Genomic DNA, 27132 nt, shown 5'->3' with positions numbered 1-27132 from the left:
AGTTGTCAAAGTAGTGATTTAGAATAGTACCCTCTTTTAACATTTGTTTTTTAAACTTTGTGAATTAATACACATGGTATCAGTTGCTTATGTCCTCTTTGAGAAAAGGGGCATTATTTCAGTGTGAGCTTTTTTGCCACACTGAGAACCGGAGAACATTGGTTTTAATATAGAATCAGAGAGGGATGTAGAAAGAGGTGCATGTACTGAGAAACAGTTTAGGGGATCCAGGAACAGATATTTATAAGGAATCTTACAGTGTTACTTGTCATTCGTCCATGGTCTCTTCAGCTCTTTTTTGGGTTGATTTTCAGCCCTTACCCTAATATAGTAGTTGTCCCGTAAAACAAAATGCAGAGAGCTCAGATGTGCCATGGGAAGTTATTAGAGTTCTCTTCCCTTGAGGATGTGAAATTTACTATGTTCTGCTTACTTAGAAATGGTTACTCCTTTGGTATTGCTGTTTGGCTTGTGACTAGGACTCATTGGTTCAGGGATCTGTTTTTGTTAGGTGACATTAGTTGTATAGTAGTAGTTTAGTCTCTGAGACTGAAATTAATAGCAAAACCCTGTTATTGCTTGTTGCTTCATCTGCTGCCTTTTGCTGCTCCATCTTTAAAGAGTCATATCTCTAGTACAGTGGTTTTCAGATTTTTCTTCTCAGGACCCTTCTGTAGTCTTAAAACCTGAACACCACAAAAGCACTTGTTTGTGGGAAGTTTATTTATTGATATTTATCAGAAATTTAAAAAATACAGGTATCCACATGCCCACAGTGCATGGGCCATCAGAGTGAAGGGGTCATTCTAGCCCCACAAGACTCCACTGTATGTTTCACAGGGGGAGAGTGAAGAAGACTTATGTCTTTGTATTATGAAAAGTTTAGACCTCACAGATTTGTGAAAGTCTCCAGGACCCCTCGGCACACTCTGAGAAACGCTGCCTAGTTTTTCCTTGGAATATGACTCAAAACTTTTAGAATTTTAGCTGTGGCTAAAGCAAGTTTATAAAATAAATAAATCTACTAGAGAATATTTGTATGATGGTATGCAGCTTTAATTTTCAGCATCTACCTTATATGATGGATGTGAATATAGACAGCATATGAGCAATGATCAGACAATTAGTACCTTTTAAATTTCTAGGCTTTAGCCTAACTGCCATTATATAATTCAATAAAAATGTGTCCAGCTGATTGAAACGTCTCCTTAATACTTAACGATTTCTCAAATTTTGTTATGGGCTATTCTGGTTCTGTATTAATCTAGAGAAGAGATCTTTAATGAAAACCCAGTGAAACTAACATGTTTATGTCTATAAATAACACAAGTTAAATTACATAATTTTGTTGGCATCAAGGAAATCACCTCAAAATTTCATTGTCAGTCAATCATTAAGTACTCAGGAATATGTATTTCTTTTCCTTCTAGAGTTTCTGCTATGGTGCTGGCAAATCAGTTAATATGCTGAGACATGTGGGTGGTCCTGAAAGAGAACCACCCGAGGCACTTCAGGCAGGTGAAAGAAGACGGCAGCAGAAAATCGATTATAGACCCCATGGTGGAGCAGGTGATGCAGATTTCTATTACAGGGGCCAGATTAGCCCCATTGAGCAAGGCCCTAATGACAAAATATATGAGGGTAGAAGAGATGTTTTGAGAGAGAGAGATGTTGGCTTGAGATTTCAGACTGGCAGCAAGAGCCCTGAAGTGCTTCGGCCATTTGATTTGCAAGAAGCAGAGGTGAGAGAGCATCCCAAGGTGGCACCTGGTGTGAGTCAGCAACTGTTTATTTTGCTGTCTGTAATACTAGGCTTAAGTGCTTCCTATTAAGCTTTCGGCTAAGTGTTCTGCTCTTACCTTTCCTGGTTAAGTATATCACCAGTGATGTAATTATTCACTCTGTTTCCCTCATTCTGGTCAAGTTAGTCCAGCCTCAGAAGAAATGAGATTTAATTTTTGTGTTAAATACTAGTTAGTGATAATTTGTTAGAATAGATAGCAATTCGTGTGACGTTTTATAGGAAACCAACAAGTGACCATGACTGAAGTTGCTACCTTTGAAGAGATCAGAGAGAACGACCCCCTGAGGCTGGAGCCTTCGGGAGCTGGCCCACAGGAGAGCCCTGGAACCAAGCTAGATGGGAGAGTGAGCTGGGGAAGGATCAAAAACCTTGCTTTTCCAAATCTTTTGGCTGGGGAGACTAACTTTTTTATCTGGGGAATGGTCAGGCCTCTTTTCCACCATTATTGGCCATTTAAATAAAGGGACATTTCCATTTCTGTTTTGAGAGAAGAATTTGTATTGTAATTTGCAAGGTTTATGTTGCAGATGTAAACCTTTGGGAAACCGTAACAAACACAGTAGAATCTAGGAACTTGAAAAATCCTTCCCATGGAGTTCCTGAGAAGGATAAAACATATCTGCATCAGTCTAGAAAATTAAGATGTTCCTTTCTGCTTTAATAAAGTGCACATGAAACTGTTAGTCACTCAGTCGTGTCTGACTCTTTGCAACTCCATGGGCTGTAGTCCACCAGGCTCCTCTGTCCATGAAATTCTCTAGGCAAGAATACTGGAGTGAATTGCCGTTCCCTTCTCCGGGGTATCTTCCCGACCCAGACAGACCCAGAGATCGAACCCAAGTCTCCTGCATTGCAGGCTAATTGTTTACCATCTGAGCCACTGGTTATTGTTACTTAATCTCAGAAATACTCCAGTTCCCAGCTCACTTGAAGGGAAAGCCAAAGATATCAAAACGGCCTAGGGCCTCCCACTGCTCCCCCCTCCCATGCTCCCTCCAGGCTCATTCTGCTTCAGTCACAAGGGCCTCCTCCTGTCTGCTCCTTGAGCTCAGCCTTTGTACTTGCTATTCATTGTCTAGAATGCTGTTCCCATATATTCATAAGGTTCATTTCCTCAAGCCTTTACTCATATCATCTTTTCAGACCAGGCTAATTTAAACAGCAATTCAGCCTTCCCACCCCCAGCATGATACTTTTAATTTATTGCCCAGTAAGTTCAGGGAAGGAGGCAGCAATTTGCTTGCTGTCTTTTGTATCCTTAGGACCTATAACTTAAGGTATGCTCATTGAACATTTGTGAAATGAATTATTCTCCCCAGGCAAGAGGAGTTAACAGTACTGGTCACAGTCTTCCTGACCCTTCCTAAGCTGGGTCACTAGACCACCTAGCATATCCTGAGTGTCCCACTCTTTCATAGACAGTTCTTTTTTTAATGTTTGTTTTTAATTGGAGGATAATTATTTTACAAAGTTGTTGGTTTCTGCTGTAAAACAAGGTAAATCTTGTAAATATATATATATCCCCTCCCTCTTGAACCTTCCCACACCGTCCTATCCCTGTAGGTCATCACAGAGCACCAGGCTGAGCTCCCTGTGTTAGGCAGCAGCTTCCCACTATCTGTTTTACATGTGGCAGTGTCTGTTTCCGGAAAAGGCGATGGCACCCCACTTCAGTACTTTTGCCTGAAAAAATCCCATGGACGGAGGAGCATGGTGGGCTGCAGTCCATGCGGTCGCGAAGAGTCAGGCACAACTGAGCGACTTCCCTTTCCCCTTTCCCTTTCATGCATCGGAGAAGGAAATGGCAACCCACTCCAGTGTTCTTGCCTGGAGAATCCCAGGGACGGGGGAGCCTGGTGGGCTGCCGTCTGTGGGGTTGCACAGAGTCGGACACGACCGAAGCAACTGAGCAGCAGCAGCAGCAGCAGCAGCCATGTCTGTTCAGTGCTACTCTCGCAATTCGTCCCACCCTCTCCTTTCCCCGTTGTGTCCACAAGTCTGTCTTCTGTGTCCATAGACGGTCCTGTAAAGCTTAACATTTATATAATTACAGTCCAGCACTGGGACGAGGACTTGAAAGAATTCAATGTTTGCTATAACAGATTTGTGGGAACTTGTTGAACATATATATTACAAACCTTCATGTTATGTTAATTGAACAATTACAACACTGTAATTCTCTCCTTTGTAGCTTAAATCACCTAATTTGGAATCGAAGCCCAAAGAGATGGGTGAAATCCCAGGAGAAAGCACTCCGACAGAAAGCAGCCAGCCAGCTAAGCCTGTCTCTGGCCAGAAGGTGTCAGAGGGTGCAGAAGGTTGCCCTGCAGTGGAGAAGGCCCAGCGCAGGACTGATGCCGCAGGCGGCCCAGAGGAAGGCAGCACGTGCAGCCCAGCAAGCGCCGCAGTGGAAGTGTGCGGCTAAAGGAGCACAGACACGGGCCGCAGTTCTGAGGTCATCTGTGAGCTCTGTACAGTAGTCTTCACAGCTGTTTCTTCTGCCAATATTCTGATATTTACTACATAGGTGCCCACTTTAAACATCAGTATTTTTACTGATAATCAGAATTACCAAGTGTGCATGTATCTCTGTCCAATTTCATTTCTTTGATATTAAGATGCATCCCATAAAGTTTTTGAAGTGTTAATTTTGGAACAGGATCTTATAGATGAACATATGGCATGTATTAATGATTCTGAATCATGATAAAGACCGTGTGAGATGGGGGACGTTGAAAAAGAAGTAGTTGTTTACAGGCATATATAGGAACCAATTCACCAAAGTGTGTTTTGCCTTTTGGAAGTCCTGTGATACCTACTTTAGTTAATAGAATTATTTGTTAGTTGTGCATCGGACCCAGAATATCTCTAAAAATGGTAGTGACTCAAAAACAGCATTTAAGGAAAGTCACTGTAGTCGAGCTCACCCTCGAAGTTTATCCCTGAAGTCACGCGCTGCGGCACTGGTGACGCAGTGGCAGTCTAAGCCCCTCTAGGCGGCCCACCGACCAACCTCATTTCTCAACTCGTACAGCTGTTACTGGGCCTGCTTCTTTATCACCCCTTTGACTTTATCCTTAGCTAAGACAGAACTGAAGACTGTCAGGGGAATTTAGGTTACGTAGCTTGTTAAATTGGTAATCTCAGTTTTACATACTTTGAGAATGGCTTTATTTCCCCAGCAAATAAGTGCACACGCTTTATAAGGCGTGTTTCCATGCTACTCAGAATCCCAGATTTGAGGTTATTAGATATTACTGTATCTTACATCATAGTAAACCATATTGTCCAAGCCATATGAAGTTCTAAATTTTAGAGATCTATACAAAGAGAAGGATAAATACTATGATAAAAGAGTAGATTTTTAACCCTAGACAGGTGATATAATCCACACTTTAGTTATTCTGATTTTCAAACAATTCTTCATTTTAAACTTAAAAAAAAAAGCAATTTATAAATTTTGCACAAAATCTAGCTAGGAAGCCACAATTAAACACATTTGGATATTCTTTGTTTTAACCTTCACACTACAAGTTCCAGTCAGCTGCTTACTAAAAATGATACTACGAGTAGTTTTAAAATTTTCATGCAGGCATTTCTTTCAGAAAAGATTTAAAGCATTTGCTTTTCTGTGTTTTTTTACATGAAATGCAGAATACCCCTTCTTGGCTCCCAGAAGCATCACTTAGATGCCTATAACAAATTTAATTTTATGTCTTAATATTATTTTCTAGCTTAGTATTGCAAAACAACATTAGTATTTCATCAGAAAGGTAATTTTTTCCAATAAATGCAAAATGATTTATATAAAACTTTACAACACAGGCATGTAAGGATGTCTGCATTTTGGGATAGACTTGTGAACATCGATGCATATAAAGTAGTCCTCTCGGGGGCCAGGTCTGTTACTTGGTGAATGTGCTCCCAAGGTGCTATTTATCCTCTGAGCGGTGAAATGGATGCCTCAGTTGATAGACTGTAACTGTGAGAGTAGAGTTAATGTTATTTTGCACTTCTGACTGCTGCCTATCCAAAAATGAATCTTTAAAAGAAAATTTAAGCTCACCTTTGTATATTCTTTAATTACAGATAACCGTTTGGGGATGAACTCTACTTTGACAGCTAGAAAGGCAACAAGGTACTGCTGTTGAAAGGTAACAGCAGAGTTCAGGGAAGACTTATTAAAGCAAATTGAATATTTAAGGTCAGTTTATAACTAAAAGAAATAGGCTTGTTTATTGTTTACCCAACATTTATCATTAAAGTCAAGGATTATAGTAACAAGCTTTTAGGAATAGCAGACTGAGGCAGACAGCTTTTTTAAAGCAATTTTTAAGTGGAATGGCTAACACTGAATGTTTATGGGGTCTAAGAGCTACACAGAATAAACACTTATTTTTACATTATTTTGTTTTGGTATGCTGTCTTTGCTCAATAAATGTGCTTATAAGAAAAAGCCCCACAAAATTTAAGTGCAGATTTTGGTTTTAAATGGGTGCTAATCCAGGACATTATACCCTATATAACACATATAAAACATAATATAATCCAGGTGTTAACTGAGTACCTTTGACAAAATTTGTGTGATTTTATAACCAAGAATCATCCCCCCCCCCCCCCCCGCCCCGCCACTCCCCTCCCGAGCTCTTAATGTGAGTCCAGATTTCTCATTTTTTAAAACATTGGCTATTTGGAGAACTGGTTCTCATTGCCTATCAAAATCACCTGAAAGATTTTTAGAATGAACAGAGGCCTAGATCCCATCGCAGCTGTGCAGAAGCAGAAGCAACCAGAAGTGAATGAGCTGCCAGCTTGTTCCAGATATGGGCACTATATTATGCAGTTCAGGCTTAGTCCAGACCCAGCTCAGTCCCGTCCTGGTTGACTTGCTTTTGCTAAACTTACGTCATGTCACATTATGTCCCCTTGCAAAACACCTTCACTTTCTGGAAAGAGGAGGAAGAGGCTTAATGACAACTGAGGGCGTAACCTACATCTTTCATACTTAATTTTTCTGGCCTAGGTTTTTGACATAGTCACATAATGGTTTTGGGGTTTTTTTGGACATTGGGTCAGGACATACAATTTTAAACCATTACACACACACACCACCCCCCCACACACAGATGCACATATATACATACCTATGTATATATATACACATAAATTACTTTAAAACTTATATAAAGAGGCCAAACCACACTAAAAGAAGTTTATTCTTAAATTCTTTTATGATGGCTTTGGCCTAAAAATATATTGAAAATAGAGATTTTCTTAGTGGAAAAAAAAATCTAGATTCTTTAACAGACTATATAATTTTTTACACATTGGTCAAGTATATTATTTTTATGAAACAGCGTAATTTCTCACTACATCCATGGTTAGGTATAGAAAATTGCCATTATCAATTAAGAGTAAAAAAGTTATCTCAACAAGAGGATTAAATCCTAGTCTAGATTCATTTTAACTTCTTACTTTACAAATACTAGGTAAAGGCATCTAACAAGTTGTCAAAGAACATAATCCCAAGCAGTAATCACAAAAGTTGATGAAGCACCTTTCAAGACACTTCCACTCAGAAACAAGTGAGTGTCCAGAGGAGTGTTAACACTATACTATTAAAGGTTAAATATTTACATCATGCTAAAAACATTTTAAGCTGTTGTACAGTGCTATACTTTCTCCTTTTGAGGAAAAAAAGTAGTAGATTGAATTTCCCTGCAGTGTTCTGAAAGGAAATAAGGTCATTAAAAAAAAGAAAAAAATTCAACAGTATACTAGTGGTTCACTTATTTTTTCCCAGACTTTTCAAGTTCCAACAAAGCATTACTCTTCAAAAGGTCCTTGAGCCCAAATTCAGTGTCTCTGTTTTGATCTCCTTGTAAAAGAGCTCTCTGTTCATCCATTCTTTTTGCTTGAGACCGTAAAATAAGGCTAAGAAAGTCCTCATCTGGTACTGTTGGTCCCTTTGTGGCAGCAGGTGGTGGAGCGCATCTCTGATCATCTAATCTGGATCCCTAGAAATTCACAAGTAAGAGATTAAAAGACAAATAAGGCGAGCACCAAGGTATGTTATCTCTACCATTCACAATAAGAAATGTAACTTGAACGGTTTATTGCCTCTTAGAACTGCTTAGAAATTTACTCAGTCTTTAGATCTGAAAACTAGTAAGGCCTTCTCTCTGAAATGACTTATATAATCGGAATGTGCCGGTTATGCTATAGCACACAGAAGTATAGCCATAGCTTCATGGCTTCGGTAAGAGTAGTTAAGACACAAGGTCACCTGTGTCCACAATGACAGTTCAAGGTTATAATCTTACCATAATAGGCATCACCAATAAAACTTACCGAATCTTTAGGAATGTAATGCGAGGTACAGGAACTCTGCATCGCTTCCTTATAATATTGTCTTTGGCCAAGGGTCAGCAAACCATAACTCTACTGCCCATTGTTCTTGTAACAGTACTTTGATTTCAACACCGTGCTCGTTTGTTTTGAACTGTGTATGGCTGTTTGCTGCTACAATGGCAGAGTTGAGCAGTTGCAACAAAGGCCCAAGGGCTCAAAAAGCCTAAAATAGTTTCTCTATGGCCCTTTACAAAAAAAGTTTGCCTACCCTTGGTCTTAAGCATTTAAATCTTCTAAGTTCTAGCTTATGGTTCTTAGAAGTATGTTAGAAATGTTTTTGATCAAATGAAAAATAAAAGCACTTTAAAAGTCTACAGGACAGTGCCTGGTACTGTAGCCTAAGAGGAAGAGCAGGAATGGGACAGCTGGCCTCTGAGTGCCCTCTGTGTTGCTAGGCACGGTGCACTCATGTGCCTGACATTTAGCTGCGCGATCCCGTGAGGATGCAGTGGGGGACTGGCCGCCTAGTCAGCACCACCCTGGTGCACACACATACCTTCACTCTTCATCATCTCTCCTGTCCCAGTTCTTGGTCCTTTCATTGTCCTCTAATTCATCCAGCACTCAGGCACTTCAGTTCCTAGACCTCCTCTCCCCTGGTGTTTTCATCCTTACCCTCTGCCTTATCCATTGGCTCTCACGGTCAGAGGCCAGACATAGTTATTCTCATAAACTGCACCATCTCTGAAATCACTTTAATATCCCATGTTGACCACTGATTCCTATTTTTCCAGATCAGGCTCTCCAGTACTCTTCCAGTAAATAATTTTTTTAAAAACTGAGATAAAATAAACATAACATAAATTTACCATTTTACCCATTTTTAAGTGTACAGTTCAGTATCAGGTACATTCATATTGTGTAATTATCACTACCATCCATCTCCAGAACATTTTTAGCCTTGCAAGACTGAAACTCTAAACCTCTTAACAACTCCCCGCCCTCCCCTCCCTCCAGCCTCTGCAACCACCATTCTACTTCGTCTCTGTTAACTGACCCATACAAGTGGAATCACGCAGTGTTTGTCCTCTTGTGACTGTGTATTTCTCAGCATAATAGCTTCCAGGTTCATCCATGTTGTAGAGTGTTTTTAAGGCTGAAAATATTCCATTGTGTAAGTATACCGCATTTTGTTTATCCAGTCATCTATTGGTGGACACTTGGGTTGCTTCCAACTTTGGCTGTTGTGAATAATGCTGCTGTGAATATGGGTCTATCATATTGTGAACAAATATCTGTTCATGTCCTCGTTTTCAGTCACACCCAGAAGTGGGATTGCTGGATCATATAATTGTTTTTAATTTTTTAAGGAACTGGCATAAAGTTTTCCATAGCAGCTTCACCATTTTATAATCCCACCTGCCATGCACAAGGGTGCCAATTTCTCCACATCCACAACAACATTTGCTAATTTCTGCATTTCTTGGTTTGGACAGCCATCCTAATGGGTGTAAGGTGGTATGTCACTGTGGTTTTGATCTTCCTTTCTCTAATGATTTATGATGTCAAGCATCTTTTCCTGTGCTTATTGGCCATTTGTATATCTCCTCTGGAGAAGTATCTATTTGTGTTCTTTGCCCAGTTTGAATCAGGTTTTTTGTTGTCATTGAGCTTTTGGAGTTCTCTATATTTTGGAGTAATCTTTATCAGTTACATGATTTGCAGATATTTTCTGAGGGTTACCTTTGTGCTTTGTTGATCATATCTGCTGCATTAGAAGTTTTAAACTTTCATGAAGTCCAATTTGTCTTTTTCTTTTTTATTCACTGTGCCTTTAGTGTTATAATCAAGAAACCACAGCCGAATCTAAAGTCATGAAGCTTTCCCCTTATGTTTTATTCTAAGAGTTTTATAGTTTTTAGCTCTTATATTTAGGTCATTGATCCACTTTGAGTTAATTTGTGTATATGGTATTAGGTATGTATGTATGCAGATATCCAGTTTTCTCAGCATCAACTGTTAAGATTCCTTCCATAGTGAATGGTCTTGGCAACCTTGCTGAAAATTGTTTGACCATATGAGTGTTTACTTCTGGGCTGTCTATGTATCATTATGCTTGTATGACACTGTTTTGATTACTGTAGCTCTGTAGTAAATTCTGAAATCTGGAAGTGTGAGTCCTCCAATATTCTTCCTATTCAAGACAGTTCTGGCTATTTGGGTTTCCTTGAGATTCCATCTGCATTTTAGGATGGATTTTTAATTTTTGTAAAAAAGTGTCACTGAACAAAAAAGTCTTACAGTCCATGAACGTGAGACTTACGTCATCTTTAATTTCTATCAGAAGTATTTTGTAGTTTTCACTGTATGAGTCTTTCACCTTCTTGGTTAATTCCTAACTGTTCTCTTTGATACTACTTGCAGCCGACTGTAAGTGGAACTGTTTTCTAAATTTCCCTTTTGGACTATTCATTATTAGTTTATAGAAACACAACTGATTGTGGATGTTGATATTATATCTTTTAACCTTTGACTTTCTAACTTTTTTTTCTTGGTGAAATCTTTGATTTTCTGCACATAAGATCCTGTCATCTCCAGGGAATTTCCTGGTGGTCCTGTGGTTAGGGCTCCACGCTTTTACTGCAGGATCATGCCTTCAATCCCTGGTTGGGGGAACTAAAATCCCTCATGCCATGTGGTGCAGCCAAAGGAAAAGAAAAAGACCCTGTTCTCTCTAAAACAGAGACAGTTTTGCTTCTTTACCAATTTGGATGCCTTCTGTTTCCTTACGTAACTGGCTAAAACTTCTGGTACTGTGTTGAATGTAAGTGGCAAAGTGGGCATCCATGTCTTGTTCCTGATCTTAAGAAGCTTTCGGTCTTTTTTCACTGAGTATGATGATCACACATACTGAGCGTGATATGATGGCTGGGGTAAGTGATTTTTATTACGTCATGGTAGTTTCCTGCTATTCCTAGTTTGTTTATCATGAAAATGTGTTGAGTTTTATCAAATAATTTTTCTGCATCAATTGAGATGATTGTTTTTCCCTTCATTTCATTTTTGTGGTATATTACATTGGTTGATTTCCATATGTTGAACCATCTTTGGATTCTAGGAATAAACCCCATTAGGTTTTATGGCATATAATCCTTATAACATGGTGCTGGGTTCTGTTTGCTAGTATTTTGTTAATTTTTGCATCTATATTCGAAAAGGATATGGGTCTATAGTTTTCCTATAGTCTTAACTGGCTTTGGTATCAGGGCAGTATCTGCCTCACAGAATGACATAGGAAGTGTTCCCTCTCTTCAGTTCTTGGAATTGGTGGTGTTTAAACATTTGGTAGAATTTACCCATGAAGCCATTAAGTCCAGGGCTTTTCTTTTGTCAGGAGTTGGTTTTTTTTTCCCCCTTCTTCTCTGTTTCAGTACATGGCACTGAATTTACTGAAATGTGCTCAATTTATTGAAATTTACTCAGTTATTTAAGCCAAAAAGGTAGGACTCATCCTGAATTCTCTCTCTCTTACCCTCCACCTAGTTTATTAACAGATCTTGCCAACCAACCCTAATTTCAAAAATATGTCCCTATTCTGACCACTTACCACTAGGCCTATGACACTAGTCCAAGTCACCAATATTTTTTGCCTTATTACCACATTAGTTTCCTTCTGACACCCTTGCCATCACATTCTTTCAGCAGGTGTTAGGATGATCCCCCAGAACCCTCTAATGTCTTTCTATCACATCTGGAACACAAGACCTCATCATGGCCTACAGGAGTCTATGTGAGCTAGGCTCTGACTACTTCTCCGCCCTCATTCTATAAGCTCTCCTCCACCCTTCACTCTATACCAGTCACACTGGCCACCTTGCCACTCCTTGAACATGCTGTCTCTGCACGGAATGCTCTTTCAGTAAATATTCACTGCTTTACCTTATTCAGGTCTCTGTTGCGGTGTCTACCACAGCTCAGAGGGAGTCATCAGCAACACCCCACCTCACAGCCAAAAGGAACACAAAAGAAGAAGCCATCGCAAGGGCATGTCTCCCCGAATAATCAGCTGATTGCCTCACTAATATACAATGAGCTTTTTCCAAGCTAGAATCATTATACTGCAAAAGTTCTCAACAACATCTGAGCTATATACAGAATGACAGAAATATGCAGACATACCTGACATTTGACGAGGATGTCAAAGAAGTCTTCGTCAGGCTCTTTGTTGTCATTAGTCATCAGATGGCCAAGTACTGACTGACTGTTGTTTTGTGTCAGACGAAGCCCGGGCAGATTACTGACACTGGCCCTCTGGTCATCTAGACGGCGGCTCTGCGAGCTGGCAAGAAGGTCTAAAAATTCATCTGTGTTGGGAGATACCACAGAAACCGGTGGTGCTATGGATAGAGGGGGAAAAAATCCAAAACTAAGTCATTTAAGCATATTATACACATATAATTTATTTCTGCCTTATTCAGTCCCAGCACCCTCCCTGCCCTCCTGCTCTAGCTCTGTTGCTGAGCGTCACTGATAGGCTGGGACCAGACTAGATGGGTGGTGAAGGGAGAATCAATTTCAGAGTACTTCATATGGTTATTCAGACTTGACTGTATTTCCCCTTATCTAATAGCACCTACTATGTAACTTTATGAGATATGGGGCTAGATTTTGGAGGTAAATAGCTTTTCTTACATAATTTCTCAGCCCAGGATGAATGAGACAGTATTTTTATTTCATGCTCTGGTCAGGACATTTAGCTAACTATAAGTGCTGCTGGCAAGTCTTGATCTCCAGGAGAAGTCTTTTGGTAGCTGAAATAGAAAATAAGTAGCCAGCCTATTTCAATCTTTCTGAGGCTCAGGCAAGCCTTAGCTGCAGCCATAGCCACAGGCTCCTCTTCAGTGTGTCTGAGCTTTTCTTTTTAAACCACGTATGAAGCATTCGTATTTTACATGTCATCATAAGGTATGTATAACTAAAGTTTTTTCATTATTGTTTAACATAGATTTTCTTTTCCCCAACCCCTACGAAGCTCAGGAGGCAGTGTGATATAGTTATTAGAAAGTACACCGCACTAGACAGAAATACAGATAAACGCAGGGGAACTGAAACAAAACCTTTTCTACAAGGTTTCTAAAACTGTACAAACTCCAGCATTTCAGATACACTTTGATTCAGGCTCCTTGATTGTACCTCCTATGATAAGAATTAAATTCTCAGAAATAACTACAAGAATATAAAAGAGAACTACTCAAACTGCAGGAGAGGCACAGATAACTTACTTTTTAGCATCCTTTTGAGGGGAGTGGAAGAAGCTGCTGCTGCAGCTGATGAAGAGTTCTTCTCTTGTAAGCAGCACCTCTGATCATCCATCCGATTGCTTTGAAATCGGCTTAATAGGTCAAAGAACCCTTCATCTCCAATAGAATCTGCACTGATTTTCTAAAATATTGAGAGAGAAAAATCTCAATATTCCAGCATTATCCTTAGATCATCAGCGAAACAATATCATCTACCTCAAATGCAAAGGATGAAGATTTAGAGTAAAAAGTTGACATTTTTTTGTGTAAGATGGTACCACTTGGTAATAGTTATTTCAGTCCAACTAACAAAAAGCATTTCTAATTTTACTTTTTGATCCTTGTATTTCTAAAGCTAACTAAGTGTACCTCAGACTTAGGGGAACTGTTACAGATACTGAATGAATTACCCAAGTATCAGGGATATGAACATGTGCCCCAGGTTCAAGTTCAGCTCTTAGTTTCTACAACAGAATTTAAGTAAACTAAGAACTGATAAACTAAGAAAGCGTGTATGTTTTCTTGATATAGTGACTTCTAAGGTCTTTTACTGTAAAGATTTGAAGATCCTAAAAAAACATAAACTTCAAATGAATACTTGAGAAAGAGGGATAGCTATTATACTTTATTTGGAAAGATTCAAAACTAAAATGACTAATAAAGGTCATTTTTCCACAATGATAGTCTTTATTGAAGTACATATATACAAAATGTTATGAGCCCTAGGAGAAAGGTGCAATTAATTCTTAGGTGAAACAGCAAAAGCTTACGTGATATTTGAGTTCCTGAGCATAAGCATTTGCAGGGTAAAGATGTTTCATACTGATTAATATGCAATTCCAAAGATTTGTAGTGTTCAGGGGATAATGAACTGAAGGGCAGGCAGGGGTACTGAAGAAGGGGAGAAGAGGAGGCCACGACAAAGGCCTCTGTATGATATGACAGGCTAACAAGCTAATTAAGGCTTATCCTATGTGAAATGAGAGAAGCCTGGTAATAGTCAACTTTAAGCAGTTTTGTACAGAAATCTGGCCCTTCCTGGTTTGAAGAGGTTAATAATGCAGGGAGAGGGATCACTGCAGGTACCTGTTCAAGAAATATGGGTAAGATAAAGTAGTACATTAAGAACTAATACACAGCAGCAGAGATTTCTTAGGGATTAACTGGAAGGGAAGGAGGAGGAGTCGAGAATGACGCCTGCGTTCCCAGCCTGGGTGACAGTGTACATACAGAGCATCCCTTTTACTGAAATAAGGAAAACGAGAAGGCCTGAGGTTTAGGGATGATAAGTATGTGCATAAGCTACAGTCAAATGCATTAATCACTAACAAAAAGACTTTTTCTAGAAGCATGAAGCCTCTTAATTCATAATTCTGCACACTGAAAGACAACAAGGCTCCAAAAATATAGACATCTTCAGTTAGGCTAATTGTGCTTGGTTAAGACCTCAAACCTTGGACTAAGATACTGCCTTCCAGTTGTGCTGTGAATCTACAAAAATATTCCTGGGCCATTTTTATACACCTCAGAATGTTTCCTTTCGTTAGTCATACATGTGTAAGAAACACGTAAAAAGCTGATAGAATCAAGGCAAACACTACAGGGTGCAGATATAAATAAAATCCTGACAACAAGATCAATAGAAATTTGTTAAATAAAAGACTACCACAGTTTTTTCAAAGGTTCTCACTGCTTGAAAAATGGACTTGGTAATTTGAAGTGGCTTCTTTGTAATTTATCTGATCTTTTTTTATCAGAGTGTAGGGTAGCTTAGAGATACCCCTGATACTTACCAGTAATCCAATGGTATTTTTAAATTTCTAAATATTTTGTTATATTTAATAATATGAGTCCTATGCTCACTTTTAAGCAAAATTGTTTTTAACTTTATTAGAATTTTAGTAATAGAAATAAATAAAAGTTGATGCATGCAGGCAGTTCTCACTTTAAATTAGTATTTAAAAATCCTTGAACATTTGAATTTAATTTGTTCTGACTTCTAAACTGAATGGAGGACATTTTAGTTTCTAGCTTTGAAAAATACAGAAAAGGAAAATACAGAAGACTACTTTGAATAAGAAAGACATTTTACATTGACTATCTGATAATAAATTATAAAAATCCAATATGAATATAAAAAACTCAAAACACAATACTCTAAAACTTATTTTAAACATACCCTTTGAGAATTCGGAATTCGGTGATCAATGGAATTACTAGCGTCTTGGAGAACTTTAGTGGAAGAATTAGTTTTGTATTTTTTCCCCTTCAGTCTGTTGACAAAGAGGAGCTTTGCAGAAGGTTTGGCAATAAGAGGTTTTTGTTTAGCAAGAATTTCACTGTTCCAGTTTTGTACCTACAGAATTATAAATGGAAAACAGGACATCAAAAAAAATCAGTAACTGGGGGCGGGGTTAGTTCAATTCCTTTTTGACAATATATCTCACTGTTTTCAAAAGCTTGGACCAAATGTATGCTATTAATTTCTTATTATCAAAATATTAAAGTGGAGGTTTTTAGAAATCTTAATAAGTTTGCCAAAAGTCATAAAAATAAAATTTGGATGGTGAGAGAAGCTGAAATTTTATTCTCAATGTGAGTCACCTGAAAATCAATTACAGCTGGAAAGTTTGAATATCTAGAATTTTTAACCTTAAAAATTGACATCTAAAACTTACGAAGCAGTAGTAATTTTTTGTTGATAAAACTACTGAACTCTTTGACTTTATTAGGTAAAAATCACAACTTAGAGATAAAGCTTTATCATTTGTCTATTGGAAAATTACAGAGTTGAATCTGATCAGCTTCTCATGGAATTACTGTTAGTACCACTTAGAGATGCACCAAATTAATTTTGCTGCTTATTACTAGGTTCCTACCTACTAGAAGAGGGAAGATCTAAACTGACTTAAAAGTTTTTTGTTTGCTATTTTTTTCAAAAAATACTCTATAGATTTAAAGATTTGAGAATCATACTCACAATATAAGAGGTAAAGATTTGGAGAAAATCACAAAGCCCTTCAGAAGTTAACCAGAAGTTAAAAAAAAAACCCATTTGTAATTTAAAAAATATATTGGAAATTAGTTCAAATCAGATGTTGGTCTCATGATGACTACTTACACAAAAAATGTCAATATTCAAAAATCATAATAATAGAGCAGAAGATATTTAATGACACAAAGATGTTGATATAGTACTATGTATTATAAAATAGTATCTGTTAATATTCATATAAAATGCAAGATGAAGAAATACAAAAATACTAATTTTCCTTACTTTTGGAAGGAGTGAGTATTGATAATTTTAATTTCCTCGTTGGAAGTTTCCCAAGTTACTATAATAGATATATCTTATAAAAAGTGTTTTAAGAAATATCAATACACCATAAATAAATAAGAGCAAACCATAGCAGTGTAAATGGAGGTGGAAGAAAGCAGCCTAGATTTATTCTTCAGTAACCTTTTTCCCAATTAAGTCCCTTCTCTGTTACTTGAAAAACCAACAAAATCCTAGAGGAGATGCATCTTGAATAAAGAGTTATTGCTTTGTTTAAAAAAGCTTTTCAAAAGTGCAGCCAGGAAAACTAGCTTGATCATAAGTATCATTAATCTTGCCAATAATGTTGCTGGTATTTAGTTGAAAAAGCTTCTTAATCCTTTTTTTTTTTTTTAAACTTTCCTGATCTTTTAATTAAAGAAAAACAAAATAGTGCATGTACATGGTAAAATATTCAAACACTTCAAAACAGTATATAAAGTAAGCATTTCTTATAACCCAGATAGCAGTTTTCCCAGAGGTAATCACTGTTGTCAAGTATCTTACATACCCTTCTAGAAACATGCAATTAGAAAGGATATATATGCATAAAAGTTTTCTTGAACAGATGGCACCATACTGTACACATTGTTTTTGCACTGTACTTGCTTCTTTTCAAAGGAAAATGTTCAAGTGATACCCATATGACAGGACTTAAATTATTTCATTTAGATTTAAAGTTGCTAAAATATTTTAACAGTTCAAGAAATTTAAAACAGAAAAACTGCCAACCTTTTCTGGTGTTAACTTCATAAGCTCCATGTTTTCCATACTGTGTCGGCGTCCAAACTTGGGGCGTGCACCTTTGGAAAAAAAAAGTTAATTCAAATAAACTAAGGAGCCCTTAAGACTGCAAATTCAGCATCACTGTGTTCTTTAAAGTCTGCTACACAAACCCATATGGAAGGAGGAAACATGTATAAACATATATTCTTTCAAGAATAATAATTTTCCACATGAACTAAATGAATAAAACATTTTGATGTAAGGAAGTTAAGATTTTGGTTGGAAACTAACTTTGGTTACTAACATTACCCCTTAATTTAGAAAAGGCATTTCATAATAACTGGTTTTCTATGATACACACAGTCTCCTAAAATCCACCCAAACGGTAGAGTAGTTTAAAAGTAAAAACCTAAGGAAAGCATAAGGCCTTCAATTTTGAGGTAAGAATCAAAATAATATCCCCAATACACTTTTCTCAGTTATCTGTTTCCATTTTAAGATCTCCATTGACAATAGATTTACTGCCAGTCAGGAAAAAAGTTTAATAAAAAGATCTTCAAATACCCTTTCCAAAAAGGTATCATTAAATATGAAAAGTTTTTATAGCCAAGAAATACATGATAATACCCAGTTTAAGGAAAAAACTATGGCCAACACATTAACTCCCCCTTTTGTAACTCACACTATAAAATCCCTCTTCCTCCATAATTTTTTGTGTTTTCATTACACATGATACATCTCTAAGCAGTGGAACGTGTTATATCACATTACAGAAATGGTCTCACACTGTGTGTTCTCTAACTTGCTTCCTTTGAGCAATCTCATGTTTGTGAGACTCGTCCAAGTTGCTGCGAGTAGTTAGTGTTCATGTGATTTATAGGACTAAGAAAGCATATACCGTTTCTATTGGTGACAGATATTTAGGTTGCTTCCAGTTATTTGTTGTAAGCAATATTACTATAGAAATTCTTGGAAATACTTCATATACATGAGCAAGGCTTTGTTCTTGTTTGCATGTCAGACGTGTAACGGAGTGGAGCTGCAGGATCATACGGCTGGTACATCTCCAACTCTAGAATGTTGCCTGACTGCTCTTTTAAGTACAACTTCTACTTCCGTTAACACTGCATAAGGATTTCTATTACCTCTTTGTTTCAAACTGGTATCAGGCCTTTTAATTTTCATCCACCTCATCCACCAATACTACCTCACTATGGTATCCTCTGATTAAGTGAAAGTCACTCATTCGTGTCCGACTCTTTGTGACCTCATGGATAGTCCATGCAATTCTCCAGGCCAGAATACTGGAGTGGGTAGCTGTTCCCTTCTCCAGGGGGTCTTCCCAACCCAAGGATTAAACCCAGGTCTCCCACATTGCAGGCGGATTCTTTATCAGCTAAGCCACCAGGGAAGCATTCCCTGATTAAATGGGTTAAAAAGTGAAAATCGCTCAGTCGTGTCCAACTTTTTGCAAACCCCATGGACTATACAGTCCATGGAATTCTCCAGGCCAGAATACTGGAGTGTTAGCCTTTCCCTTCTGGGGATCTTCCCAACCCAGGGATCGAATCCAGGTCTCCCGCATTGCAAGTGGATTCTTTACCAGTTGAGCCACAAGGAAGCCCAAGAATACTGGAGCAGGTAAGGCTAAGCCCTTCTCCAGGGGATCTTCCTGACCCAACTGAACCAGGGTCTCCTTCAATGCAGACAGATTCTTTCCCAACTGAGCTATCAGGGAAGCCCACCTTCTCATATATTTATGGGCTATTTGTATTTCTTCTATTCATCACTTTTGCCTATCTTTTAGTTAGGTTATCTGTCTTAATTCATAGGAGTTCTTATACATTGAGGATACAAATCCTTTTTAATCGTTTGTGTTGCAAATGTCCTCTCAGTTTGTGGTTTCTCTTTATGGTTCCTTTTAATGAACGGAAGTTCTTAATTTCAGTGTCAGTCTTAATGGTTTTGTTTTTGTGTTTTGAGAAATCCTTCCCCTCTCTGGTATCATGAAGATATTCTCCTTTACTTTCAGAGATAGCATACCGATTGAACCAATTACCTCTGTATCATTCTGTTTTTCTCATTTGTAAAGAACAATGATACCTACCTTATATATCACTATGTGATGATAAATGCATCATCACTTATAAAGGGGTCAGTCAATGCCTGGTACGCAGTAAGCATTTAGCAAGTGTTAGATGGCTGATCATAATTACTGCTTTAAATGTTTTTCATATTTAAATCTTTGGCCCATCAAGAATTTTTATGTGATACTAATTTCCATATATGCAAAGATTAAAAAATATAGAGGCCCTATATCCTATTTGAGCTATTTGTCTCTATGCCAATAACACTGTCTTAATTAGCTTTATAATTTTTATATCTGTACAGAAAGCACTTCTCATTTCTTGTTTTTCATCAGGAATGTTTTGGCTTTGAGTTCTTGGCCCATTTGACCTCACCGAGTTCCATGAAAAAACTGTCATGATTTTCTTGGCAGCACAATGAATATATATCAGTTTGGGAAGAACCGACATCTTCTATAATATTTAGTTTTTTGACAGGAGCAGTTCCTGACAGAAATGTGTTTAAGTTTCCCTTTATACTGGATTTTCTCATTTTTCCTTTCAGTTTAGTTTGTTTGCTTTTGTACATTGAAGTTTCGTTATTAGGCTTACCAGGTATCATACATACATATATAAGGCTTTTTTCTCCCTGGTGAATTGAATTGTTAACCATTGTGAAGTGACTGTCTTCTTAACAAGATCTTTTGCCTTCAAAGTACATCTTATCTGTTATTAGCACAGCTGTACAGCTGTACCAGCTTTTCCTTTATTAGCTTCTCCATGGTACCCTTTTTTTTCCCAATCCTTTTACTGTCAGACTTACATATTTAGTTGGATTTTGCTCTTTTACCAATTGGATACTCCTGTCCTTTAAATGGAACATTTACGTTGAATAGAATTACTGACATATTTGGATATTTGAGCTATTTTCTTCTTTATTGTGTTTACTAATACATAATATCATGTATGGATGTGAGAGTTGGACTGTGAAGAAAGCTGAGTGCCGAAGAATTGATGCTTTTGAACTGTGGTGTTGGAGAAGACTCTTGAGAGTCCCTTGGACTGCAAGGAGATCCAACCAGTCCATTCGAAAGGAGACCAGTCCTGGGTGTTCTTTGGAAGGAATGATGCTAAAGCTGAAACTCCAGTACTTTGGCCACCTCATGCGAAGAGTTGACTCATTGGAAAAGACTGATGCTGGGAGGGATTGGGGGCAGGAGGAGAAGGGGACGACAGAGGATGAGATGGCTGGATGGCATCACTGACCCGATGGACGTGAGTCTGAGTGAACTCCGGGAGTTGGTGATGGACAGGGTGGCCTGGCGTGCTGCGATTCATGGGGTCACGAAGAATCAGACACGACTGAGTGACTGAACTGAATATTAATTGATTTCCTGATATTCAGTCCACTTGAATTCCTGTTTATTTTAAATACATTGTGGGCTTGGTTTACTAAAATTTTGTTAAGAATTTTTTCATCTATGTTCGTGAGTAAAAATTCGCCTGTAATTTCCCTTTCTTATATATGCTGTTCTTGTCTAGTTTGGATATCAAGGTTATACTGTTCTCAGAAAGACCAATAGTGTTCTACTTTTCCAGTTACCTATATAATTTTACAGAAGGTTGGAATCAATTTTCTTAAACATTTGGGAGATCACACTGTAAAATCCCCTTGGCCAGGTATTTTCTCACTGGAAGGATTTTAGATAATGGACCAAATTTCTCTATGGTTTTAGGCATTAGTGATGTCATCCGTTCACATTACATTCTACCATTAGATTTTTCTAGATTCAGTTTTGGTAAGCTTTTTTTTTTTTTTTTTTAGAAACTGTCCATTTCTTCTAGGTTTTCAAATAAAACTATTCAGGATAATCTCTTTATAATGTCTGCTGCAGCTACATTATATCCCTTCTTTCTCTTTTTTTTTTTTTCCCCTCAAATAATCTTGCTGTAGATTTGTTAGTCTTTAACTAAATTTTTGGGTTTTTAAAAATTCTCTCGGGCTTCCCTGGTGGCTCGGTGGTAAAGAATCCACCTGCCAAAGCAGGATACACAGGTTTGATCCCTGGTCCAGGAAGACCCCACATGTGGCAGAGCAACTAAGCCCATGTGCCTCAGCTACTGAGCCTGTGAAAACTACTGAGTCGTCGTGAAAACTACTGAGTCGTCGTGAAAATGACTGCACTTACCAAATGCAATCTACAGATTCAATGCAATCCCCATCAAATTACCAATGGCATTTTTCACAGAACTAGAACAAAACATTTTACAATTTGTATGGAAACACAAAAGACCCTGAATAGCCAAAGCTGGCTTGAGAAAGAAGAATGGAGCTGGAGTAATCAACTGCCTGACTTCAGACTATACCACAAAGCTACAGTCATCAAGAGTATGCTGCTAAGTCGCCTCAGTCGTGTTTGACCCTGTGCGACCCCACAGACAGCAGCCTACCAGGTTCCTCTGTCCCTGGGATTCTTCAGGCAAGAATACTGGAGTGGGTTGCCATTTCCTTCTCCAATGTATGAGAGTGAAAAGTGAAAGTGAAGTCGTTCAGTCGTGTCCGACTCTTCAGGACCCGATGGACTGTAGCCTACCAGGCTCCTCCGCCCATGGGATTTTCCAGGCAAGAGTACTGGAGTGGGTTGCCATTGCCTTCTCCATCAAGAGAGTATACAAAGACAGAAATATAGACCAATGGAACAACATAGAAAGCCCAGAGACACACCCACACACCTTATCTTTGATAAAGGAAGCAAGAATATACAATGAGGAAAAGATAGTTTCTTCAATAACTGGTGCTGGGAACACTGGACAGCTACATGTAAAAGAATGAAATTAGACACTTTCCAACACCATGCACAAAGAAAAACTCAAAATGGCTTAAAGACCTAAATGTAAGACCAGAAACTATAAAACCCTTAGAGGAAAACATAGGCAGAACACTGTAGGATATAAATCACAGCAAGATCCTCTGACTCAACTCCTAGAATAACAGAAATAGAAGCAAAAATAAACACGTGGGACCTAATCAACAGCTTTTGCACAGCAAAGGCAACTACAGACAAGGTGAAAAGACAGCCCTCAGAATGGGAGAAAATAATAGCAAATGAAACAACTGACAAAGGATTAGTTTCCAAATATACAAGCAGCTCATGCAACGCAATACCAGAAAAACAAACAACCCAGTCAAAAAGTGGGCAAAAAACCTAAATAGACATGTAGGTGGTTTAATCACTAAGTCGTGTCTGACACTTGAGACTCCATGGATTGTAGCCCAATAGGCTCCTATGTGCATGGGATTTCCCAGGCAAGAATACTGGAGCGAGTTACCGTTTCCTCCTCCAGGGGATGGAACCTGGGTCTCCAGCACTGCAGGTGGAGACACCATCTGAGCCACCAGGGAAGCCTGTAGCCACTAGCCATATGTGGCTTCTAAAACTTTAAATAGTATTTAAAAATTCACTTCTTTTTGCACTAGCCACATTTCAAGTGCTCAACAGCTACATATGGCTAGAGGCTATTCTAGTGGACAGCACAGATACAGAACATCTTAATCTTCACAGAAAGTTCTATTAGCATGGATCTAGAGTGTAGGATAAGAGGGAAAAGGATAACATTAGAAAGGAAGGAAGGATATAATAGGCAGAAAATAGAAAAGGAAAGAGGGAAGAGAAAAGGTCAGCAACCAAACCCCAGGCACCACAGATGTCAAGGATGGAAACGTGAGAAAGAGAGGAGAGTTATGAAGATGGGTGGTCAAGTGAGGTGGAGGCAAACCAGTGGGTTAAAGAGAGAATGGGAGGAGAATATGACAAGGAACAGTGATATTATTTTCAAGTTTTGTCACAGAGGGGAACAAAGGAATTGATCTATAGCTAGAGGGATCCATGAGGACACGTGATCATTCGTTAAAATATGAGAAGCTATTACAACTTAACCTACTTGAAAATTAAACACAGGAAAACCTTTTAGTCTATTATTCAATTACAAAGTACACGGTTGAGTTTACCATACTGTTCATACTTCACTATCATTTTTCAACTAAATGTTCTTTCAAAGTCTTAATCAGGTAACTAGCCACTGATTCTTTCTTTTCCTTCTTGCTTTTCTTTGTATGGGTTAGAGGAGGATACTGCAAAGATAAAAGCTAGATTTTTCACTGACTTTCAAGTTCAAAACATGTCTGTGTCAGTAATTTTTTTCAGACTGAGAGTTTTTAAAGCCTAAGCTGAATATTTAATGGAACTCACATAAAATTACATATAAATGGTATTCAAAACTGTGATTCTAATCTTGTTAATTTTATTTTTTTAATCAAAAGGGTTTTTTCCCACTTAGAAACAGTAGCATATTTTTTCCTGTGACAACATCAAAACCAAATCAGCATCTAAAGAAAATTTCTAGGTTTTCTGAATTAAAAAAAAAAAAAAATCCTAGGAGATTTTCCCTTAGAAACGAAATGAGGGGAAAAAACCTAAACAAATGTTAAATATGTAAAGACATTAAAATTTAAAAGGTTAAATAGGTAAAATTTTTAATTTTTGTTTCAAATTTATAAATTTTTGAACCAGCCTACAGATACAGAATTTAAATGTATTTTTACAAAAAAACTATACCTTCACCATATTCATGATAAAAGCTATAAAATAGGGTATATTGATAAGTTAATGGGACAGTGGTAAAGCAAAAAGGTATAAAAAGTTCCTATGTTATATATCTTTCTGGATATGGTAAACTTGAAATAAGTAATTTAAATATAAATCTTAAGGATAAAGAAATTGGGTTTTGAAGACCTAATACTTACCATGCAAACTGTTATCGATTTCAATATTTTCCGATATCATTGAATTGTTTGTGCTGTAGCTCAGACCAAGAACCATTTGAAGGTCTGAGAGATTCAGTCGTGCTGTAAGCTCTCCACTTCTATCTCCAACCTACAACCACAAGCATTTATTTATATATTTAGAGTAGTATTTAAAGTAAAGAATGGTGAAGATTAGTTGAAAATATTGAGAACTGAAAACTGGAAGAAAATACGGAGAAATGAAAATAGTTATTTTAGAATTATAATACTAGGAATGAAATGGGTTTTTCCATTACTACTATTTTAAAGAAGAAAGAAAAGGAAAGTTTCTAAACTATGTCAGTAGGACTGATGAATATATTTTATCAACTGTCCTCTAAATATTAGACTGCTCTCAATCTCTGTGATCAACTAAATAATAATGTAGGCTATTCTGTGACATGTGAACTTGGCATCGCATGAATAAAATTTCCTTATATTTATTTCCATACTGTAGTAACAGTATTAAACCAGCACTAGACATTATACTAGGCACTTTTATATACTTTATCTCTAATCCTTATAACAATTTGCAAAGCAGTGATTATTCCCATTTTACAGATGAAAGAATGATGCTCAGAAAAGGTTTCCAAGCTCAAACAGCCAGCAAATGGCAGAAGTGTAACAGGAACCAGTCCTTGATTCTAAAAGCCATCTTCCTCCTTTCATACCATGCTCCTTTTCCACATAGAGATGGGGGACAGTGAAGATAGGTCAGTAATCCTCTCACTCCTCTATCCTACATCAAGGCCAGTGCAAACATACCTCTGATCTATATCTTAAAATGCTTTCAGTTCTTATGCCTAGGGAACAATATATAATTAAATTTATTACTCGGCCATATAGCAGGATTCTAGATCAATAATATGGCTGCAGATCTGTGAATCACAACAGCACAAATAACCATTTTTTAGTTTCATACCTCTCTTGAAATTTCCAAGTGTTTTTCAGCAAAATGCATCGCTTGGTCATGATTTCCTAGAGCTGTGTATGCATTTCCTAAACTCCAACATGCTCTTCCTTCACCAATTCTACAAAATCATTCAAAGTTAACATACAGTTATCTGAAAGGAAGTCAATGTGAAGAATAAAATCTATCAAGTAGTAATTAAAGGTATAAAACAATTTTTTAAATTTATTTGGTCTTTCTTATAAAGAACAAACTATCATAATACTAGAGCTATACAGTTGGTCTGCTTCAGGTTCTGCATCTGGGGATTCAACCGTGATCTGAGAAACTCTTGGATATGGAGGGCCGGTTGTACTACACCATTTTACACAAGAGACTTGAGTCTCCATGGCTTTTGGTATCAACAGGGGTCCTGGAATCTTAACTACCATAGATATCAAGGGACAACTGTGTTAAAATATCCAGATAATACTGAACTCAGAGTCAAGTTTTAAAATGGAAAAGATCCTTTTTAAACATGTAGTGTATTATAAATAAAGTCCCAGGGATAGGTCTTGTAATTCAAATACCCCATTTTCTTTCTATGACAGCCTTACTGGGTAATCACTCACCACAAGGAAGACAGAACTCACTACCTCTTGAATTAGCATATTTCATTTTAAATAAATATATAAATTCTTCACACTGAAATAAAAATCTATCCTATTTAAAGCAAATGTCAGAAACTAAAGTCCTGCACAAAAATTCTGTTTTCTCATATAGTTAAAAAAACAAAAAGAATTAGCCATCAACATTTAAAAATCAGGATAATTTATATAAAACTCAGAACTCTTCCCTTCTCTTGAAAAAAGAGGTGGCTTTGGAGCCTCATTCCTGGCCTGTGACACTTAGCTGGAGTCAAATAGCAGCTGTCCCCTTAACATTAGGAGTAATATCGAATTTCACCACAATTTCCACACTGATCTAGTCAGGAGGACCTTTGCAGGCATGTGAATTTGTGACCTATTTACTGATCTTGGTTCAAGATTATATGGAACCAGTCAAATCCTCTAATATGTGCTAGCCCTTCAAAACATATGCTAGCATACAGAGAATGCTACTGAAACAGAGAAGATACCTTATAAAGAAATTAAAAGAAAACAAAGCAAACCAAAAAAGAAACTTAAAGGAAAAATTCTAGGGATTCAACAATATATCTATATTTTATCATAACAAGAATAAAAAGGTGTAGAACTTACCTATCATTAAGCTCTTGAGCAATTGTTAAGTGCTTCAGATGATAATCAATGGCCTTCTCATAGTCTTGAAGTAAAGTATATGTGTTTCCAAGACTGTAGCACGACTGTGCTTCTATAGCTCTGTCTTTAAGCTGGCGAGCCAATAGTAGAGTCTTTCTGAAAAAACAAATTAATTCTTACATAAAGATCATTTTTATTATTGGCTATAGTAAACATATAATAAAACTCACTTTTCCTCCTGCCTTTAAAGTAAATCTACTTTAGGGCCTAATATCCCATACTTTCTCCACTACTTCTAGGTAAAATGAAAAGACGTCCTTGAAACACAAAAAACAAATCCAGACTTTTAGAATAAATATAAGAGTCCTATTAATTCCCCAGATAAAAGAAGAATTGATCCATGAGATCAAGTGCCTCTAAAGATTAACAGTATTTTTAACATTTAAAAAACCTTTCCCTGTTGCCAAAGAATTGATGCTTTTGAATGGTGGTGTTGGAGAAGACTCTTGAGAGTCTCTTGGACTGCAAGGAGATCCAACCAGTCCATCCTAAAGAAAATCAGTCCTGAATATTCATTG

General features: G+C 37.5%; 2 protein-coding genes across 15 annotated transcripts in view; one reads left to right on the top strand and one right to left on the bottom strand.

Moving 5' to 3' along the window:
* The window catches only part of CLCC1 (chloride channel CLIC like 1), a 34644-nt gene extending 28434 nt beyond the window's left edge, over window positions 1–6210 (top strand). For 4 of the 11 annotated variants that reach the window (XM_060412409.1, XM_042251839.1, XM_060412406.1 and 1 more), the window contains exons 10-11: window positions 1431–1742; window positions 3996–6210. In XM_060412409.1, the coding sequence (XP_060268392.1) occupies window positions 1431–1742; window positions 3996–4229 (546 nt within the window). In that variant the 3' untranslated portion in view covers window positions 4230–6210. Of the gene's footprint in view, window positions 1–1430; window positions 1773–2023 lie in introns of all 11 variants that reach the window. The other 7 variants (XM_060412383.1, XM_027972559.2, XM_060412378.1 and 4 more) reach the window with 3 other exon arrangements.
* Window positions 6211–6990: 780 nt separating this feature from the next.
* Window positions 6991–27132, bottom strand: part of GPSM2 (G protein signaling modulator 2) — a 49268-nt gene continuing 29126 nt past the window's right edge. For all 4 annotated transcript variants that reach the window (XM_060412357.1, XM_027972542.3, XM_027972547.3 and 1 more), the window contains 8 exons: window positions 26555–26710; window positions 25329–25437; window positions 24368–24497; window positions 17504–17574; window positions 15635–15811; window positions 13438–13597; window positions 12335–12552; window positions 6991–7821 (listed from right to left, as the gene is read on the bottom strand). In XM_060412357.1, the coding sequence (XP_060268340.1) occupies window positions 7594–7821; window positions 12335–12552; window positions 13438–13597; window positions 15635–15811; window positions 17504–17574; window positions 24368–24497; window positions 25329–25437; window positions 26555–26710 (1249 nt within the window). In that variant the 3' untranslated portion in view covers window positions 6991–7593. The remainder of the gene's footprint in view (window positions 7822–12334; window positions 12553–13437; window positions 13598–15634; window positions 15812–17503; window positions 17575–24367; window positions 24498–25328; window positions 25438–26554; window positions 26711–27132) is intronic.

This window comes from Ovis aries, chromosome 1 (genome assembly GCF_016772045.2).
Source record: "Ovis aries strain OAR_USU_Benz2616 breed Rambouillet chromosome 1, ARS-UI_Ramb_v3.0, whole genome shotgun sequence".
In the NCBI taxonomy this organism is placed as follows: Eukaryota; Metazoa; Chordata; class Mammalia; order Artiodactyla; family Bovidae; genus Ovis; species Ovis aries.
The sequence above is the reverse complement of the archived record's forward strand: the minus strand, read 5'-3'. Positions and strand labels throughout refer to the sequence as shown.